Source organism: Convolutriloba macropyga, chromosome 15 (assembly GCF_964194025.1).
Source record: "Convolutriloba macropyga chromosome 15, txConMacr16.3, whole genome shotgun sequence".
In the NCBI taxonomy this organism is placed as follows: domain Eukaryota; kingdom Metazoa; phylum Xenacoelomorpha; order Acoela; family Convolutidae; genus Convolutriloba; species Convolutriloba macropyga.
In genome coordinates this window covers 12521003-12526635 of record NC_134482.1, presented here as the reverse complement: position 1 = coordinate 12526635, position 5633 = coordinate 12521003, and the positions used below count along the sequence as shown (strand labels likewise).

Here is a 5633-nt window from a genome sequence, read left to right as displayed (position 1 = left end):
CAAAATTACCTTAATTACATTGTTGTCATGTGCCCCTTTGCTTTCAAATTTCTTGTGTTATGAATCAATGTTTGTTAGTTTACAAGGATTATGACAATTTTGCGGTAAAATAATTAGCGCCAATCAATAAGAAGATTATCGATGTCGATAACATTCTCGGGGCCTGCCTTACCTAACCTGGTTGGATTGGTTTCGGGAAAACATGTGCTAATCTCACAGCTTGGAGGGTTAGAAGACCTAGAGCGGTTTTTACTTCACAAGATCTAGCAGTTTGGTCGGGGCCGGTGAACATTCTTGTCACGCGTCCTAGGGGCCAAATTCCTCTGGGAGTTCACTCTTCCACTACCCAAACAATATCGTTGACTTCAAGCGTTGATTCTGGGTTGGTCCACTTCCTTCGGGTGTTCAGGGTAGGCAAGTATTCTCGGACCAGCCTCTTCCATATTGCTTCCAATCGTTGTCTGATCTGCGTCCAATTTTTCGTCTTCAGTGAAGGGTTCTCATTGAACACACAGGCTGGTATGTTAGGGAAAGCTCGACCAATAAGGAAATGATTTGGGGTTAGTGGATCTTCGTCTTCGTTGTCGCTTCTGACGTGGGTCAAGGGGCGTGCATTAACTAAGCATTCTGCTTCTGCGACAATGGTTGTGAAGACGTCCCAAGTCAATTTGGCAGAACCCAAGTTCAGAAGAAGAGCTCGTTTTACTATCTGTACGAGCCTCTCCCACACGCCTCCAAAGTGGAGGGTTGAGGCGCCATTCAACTGACTGGTTCAACAAGTTGTTCTTGATAAAGTCGTGGTCCAACTGCAGATTTTGTCTTCTGATTTGTTTTCTGGCTCCCAGGAAGTTGCTTCCGTTATCACTGAGTAAGAGCCGTGGTTGTCCCCGTCGAGCAATGAATATGCGGATGGCTGTCATACAGGCTGATGTTGTCAGATCTTCTGTCACTTCCAAGTGTACTGCTCGAGTCACTAAGCAGTTGAAAAGACAGATATAGGCCTTCTCTTCTTTGCCTCTTTGAATAACGGTGAAGGGCCCAATATAATCAAGTCCTACATTCGTGAAGGCTACGGGTGATTCGTTTTCTGGAAATCGGGCATCAGGTAGATCTGCCATAGGTGGCTGGAGACCTTGTCCTTTAAAACGTCTACATTCAAAGCACTTGTATGAAATGCTTCGTAAGGAGTCTCTTAGGCCAAAAACATAGTAACTTTGCTGTACAAAGTTTTTGACATACTCTGTTCCAAAGTGCATGCAGATTTCATGGCACTTCTCCAGGAAAAGTTGGGCGATTGATTCCTTTGCGTTAAGGACAATTGGATGCTTTGTGTTATATCCCAAAGTACTTCTCTTTGTTCTGCCACCAACTCTTAAAATATTATCCTTCAGAAAGGGTGAGAGCGGCAGAAGTTTGTCTTTGGATGGCAAATTCTTGTTTTTATTCAAGAGAGCGATTGAGGGACCGAATGAATTCTGCTGAGTTACTTGAATAAGGTGGTTCCTGGCGTTTTCGACATCGTTGATGTTGAGTGCTCTTTTGGATTTAGTTCGCAAGATTTCGATGAACCAAAACATTTGGGCTGTTGTTTTTAGCAACTTCGTCCATTTTGAGAAACTTTTTGCTGCAACCACTGGTTGAATTGTTTGTCGCGCCATTGTGGTGTTTGTCTTCTCGGTGTTGAGAACAGTGCTCCAGCTTTCATTCAGTTTGAACAAAAATGCTTGTGGGCTTAGCCAATGCTCTTTAATGTCAGCAGGAAGAATACCTCGAGAAACGTGATCGGCTGGATTGCTTTTCCCACTGATATGTCTCCAGCTGCTGGATGGCGATTGACTTTGAATTTCGCTTACTCGGTTGCCCACGAAAACTTTAAGTTTCTCTGAGTTTTTGATCCAAGCCAGGACAGCCATGCTGTCACACCAAAATGTGGTATCTTTGAACTCTATAGTCAGGTGTTTCTTGATGAAGTGAGCTAAACGGGTTCCAAGGACGGCGGCTTGAAGTTCGAGTTTTGGTATACTTAGCTGCTTGATTGGAGCAACTTTGGCTTTGCTCATTAGGAAACTACAAGATACGCCGTTTTCAGAGATAATTCGGGCATAAGCAACGGCATCGTAGGCTAGTTGAGAAGCATCCGTAAAAACGTGTAGTTCATAGGCTTTTCTGGTCGCTACGTCTAGTGTTAGGCAGCGAGGGATTTCAATTGGGGGAGAGCACATGTAATTGTCTATCCATGTTTGAACTGATTTAATCTTCTCCTTTGGCAGGCTGTCATCCCATGCTAGACCCTCTTTCCATATCTCTTGTAGTATAATTTTCAGAGTGATGATTACGGGCGCTATAATCCCGAGCGGGTCAAAAAGGCATGCGATTAGAGATAGTAGTTTTCAAACAGTGTAATTCTCTGCGTTGGTTTCAAATTTTGATGGTTTCTGATGGAAAAATTTGTCAGTTGATTTATTCCATTGAACACCAAGTACGCGGTGACAGTCCTCGCTATTTTCTTCACCATCGCTGACATTGCCTATGGCTGTTTGCTCATTGGAGACAAACTTTGTCAAGTTAAAGCCGGCTCTCATGAGGGTTTTCTTCAGCGACACTGCGGCTTCTTGTGCAATCTCCACCGTTTCGAAAGAAAGTACAAAATCGTCCATGTAAAAACTATTTTTAACAAGATTTTGAATCGTTTGGTTCGGCGCAAAATCTGCTGCCGTTTTCTGGAGGACAAAAATAGCTGTTGATGGTGAGCATCGAGCGCCAAAACTGAGACGGGTGTAATGGAATTGCTTCAAACTGTGATTGGTGGGCCAGAGAAATCTCATTGAAGGCTGGTCTTTCTCAATTATACCTACTTGCATAAACATCGCCTCAAAATCGGCGCTGACTGCAACTGGATTTTCTCTGAAACGAAGCAGGATACCAACCAGATTGTTGATCAGGTCTGGGCCTGTCAAAACGTTACTGTTCAGAGAATTCCCTTTAAAACAGATGCAGCATTTGAAACTCGCCGTACCTTTCCAGGCTTATTGGGGTTGGTGACTGGGTGATGTGGTAGGTACCATACGCGGCTAGGGGCGATGCTAGAGAAAATAACTGGCTTGACATATCCCTTCTCGATGTCTGTATCGAGTGTCTTCTGATACATCTCTTTCATCAGCTGATCTTTGCTTAGTTTCTTTTCGAGGCTTTGAATTTGTGCCTTGGCTACAGGATAGTTGCTCTCCAAATTTACTTTTTCTTTCCAGAGAACACCGATCTCGTACCTCTCGCCTGTGTGACGCACTGTATCATTCAGTATTTTAAGTGCTCTGGTGTCATCTTTTGACAAAGGCGTTTGACTTTCATTTTCCGTTCCCGATGAATCGATCTTCCAGAAGCTGGTTATATAATCTGCCAGAGGATCTTCATTTGTTGTGAGCGTCAATTCTCTGTCGAATGCTTCATAGCTAAGAGAAAGGAAGTTGGTTCTTTGTTGTTCCTCATGGCCGAATTTGATTGGACCAGTTATAGTCCAGCCTAACAGATTTCTGATTGCAAATGGCGTGTTTTTGGGTCCCTGTAAAAACTCTCTTTCGAGGATGTACTGTGTTGCGTCAATTCTAAGTAATACTTGGATGCGATTGTTTTCCAGTTGGGGAAAACTGATGTGTTGCAAATGGGTATGTTTGCTGCAAACATCATTCAGTTCTGAAACGGGGGCATCATCAAAATGCCAATTGTTAATTGAATAAACGTAATTCAAGCGAAACAGTGGTTTGTTGCTGTTAAAGGGTCCAATATCAAGTTGTACAAGTTTGGCTTCCATTGAGGAATCACCAAAAGCTGTCGAAACGCTCAGAGTTGATTCTAGGCTCGTTCGTGCTGCATTGAGTTTGGTTACCATGGGATCGAAAACATAAGATATCGTGCTGCAGCTGTCAAGTAAAGCATAACATTCGCATGTTTCGTTGGGACCGTAAAGTTTAATGGGAACCATTGGAAGCTGATTTTTAATTTTTCGAGGGAAAACTGGCGTGTAGTTTGGTGATTTCGTTTCTTTGCTGATCTCGTCAAAGGACTCGCATAGTGGTAATTCGTGTTGAGTAGCGTTTGTTTTTTGCTGTGAGACGTAATTGTTGTCATGTAGCATTGAGTGGTGTTTCCGTGAACAATGCCTGCATGAAACTTTCGATGGACATGTTTTTGCGTTATGGGTTGAGCTAAGACAATTGTAGCAAAGAAAATTCTTCTTGACTTCAGCATTACGTTCAGACGGTGACAGTTGCAGAAATTTTGGACACTTCCCTATGTAATGGTGTCCTTGATCGACCGGACAGTTTGTACTTCTGTTTTGTTGAGACTCGTGTTTCTTTGGATTGAATGGTTTGTGAACAAAACTACTGTTGTTTCTTTCAAATGTTTTTGCTCTGTTGGCGTTGTTGTGATGATGTTCGTTTGCGTTCTGGTTATTATTGTTCGGGTTTTCGTGGTGGTGGTTCTTGTTGCCTGATTGGCTAAATTTTTGGTTTCCGTTTCTTTCTTTGTGCCTGAAATTAGATTTATGGTTAAATTTACCTCTATTGCGGTCGTTCTTGTCGTGATTTCCGTTGTTCGTTTCGTTGCTGGAAAAACTGTTGTCCTGTAGATGTTCACAGGCTCTAGCCTGTTTATCCATCCATATCGAGAGGTCTTCCAATCCTGGAAATGGACTTCCATTGTCGACTAGGTGTTCACTCCATTTCATTTTCAATGACCATGGTAGCTTATATCGGGCGATCCGGTCCAAATAGGTAGAATTCAAGTCTGCGTAAAAACCATGTGCATTATATGTCTTGACTAGTTTTCTCAGGAAAGAAGCGTAGCTTATCAATGTTGCGTGGTCGCTTGCTTGTGGTCTCTGCCACAGTTCGAGTTCTTTGGTGAGGGCGGCGACAACGTGTTGAGGATTTCCAAAGCGTCTTTCAAGTTCCGATAAGGCATCATGATAGAATCCGGGGTTACAGAGATATCCCGAAATGGCTTCTCTTGCTGGTCCAACCACCAATGTTTGCAGGTAGCTCATTCTTTCATTGTCAGTGATGTCACGCTTTTGATGAATAGCTGAGGAAAACATGCAGGACCATTCATTCCACTTCAGTGGGTCTCCGTCGAACTTTTGTATTCGTATGTCTGGCAGCTTCACTGAGCGATAGTTGTTTCGAAAGAATGGCTGATGATGATAGCTGTCGGAGTATTGTGGACGCGCAGTTTGCTGAATAGCATTATTTCCATTGTGGATTGGTTGTTGGTGACCATTTACATTTTCCGAAGAGGGTTGTTGACGGTTTGTACAGTTATTAGGTTGAATATATTGTTCACGTGTCGTTGGCAGTTGCTGATGGAGGCCTGGTGGATGTATCATCTGCTGAGTTGCAGGGGGTACGAAACCCTCTTGGCAGTATTTTGGTTTATTGAGGCCTTTTGGTGGTTTTGACCAAGACTTTCAGGCCAATTATTTACGACGCAGAGTGAGTTGAGCGATTCCTTTTCCTTCCACTTTGTGAGATGCTATGTGCTGTGGCTCGGTTGAAAATGTGTATGGCTTTGTGCAGGAAGGATGTTTTGCGCAACGCGATGATGAGTTAAAGCACCATTTGCTTCGGGGTTCTTAA

The 5633-nt window shown here is 43.3% G+C and overlaps 2 protein-coding genes across 2 annotated transcripts; both read right to left on the bottom strand.

Annotated features, from left to right (window-relative positions):
• Nucleotides 1-331: 331 nt before the first annotated feature.
• On the bottom strand, nucleotides 332-2657 carry LOC142354087 (uncharacterized). Its single transcript, XM_075406360.1, has 3 exons — nucleotides 2492-2657; nucleotides 769-2341; nucleotides 332-590 (listed from the first exon to the last, which is right to left on the bottom strand). The coding sequence occupies exons 1-3, from the start codon at nucleotides 2655-2657 to the stop codon at nucleotides 332-334; spliced, it is 1998 nt and encodes a 665-aa protein (XP_075262475.1).
• A 311-nt stretch (nucleotides 2658-2968) lies between these two features.
• On the bottom strand, nucleotides 2969-5383 carry LOC142354084 (uncharacterized). Its single transcript, XM_075406359.1, has one exon. The coding sequence runs from the start codon at nucleotides 5381-5383 to the stop codon at nucleotides 2969-2971; it is 2415 nt and encodes an 804-aa protein (XP_075262474.1).
• Between the last annotated feature and the right edge of the window lie 250 nt (nucleotides 5384-5633).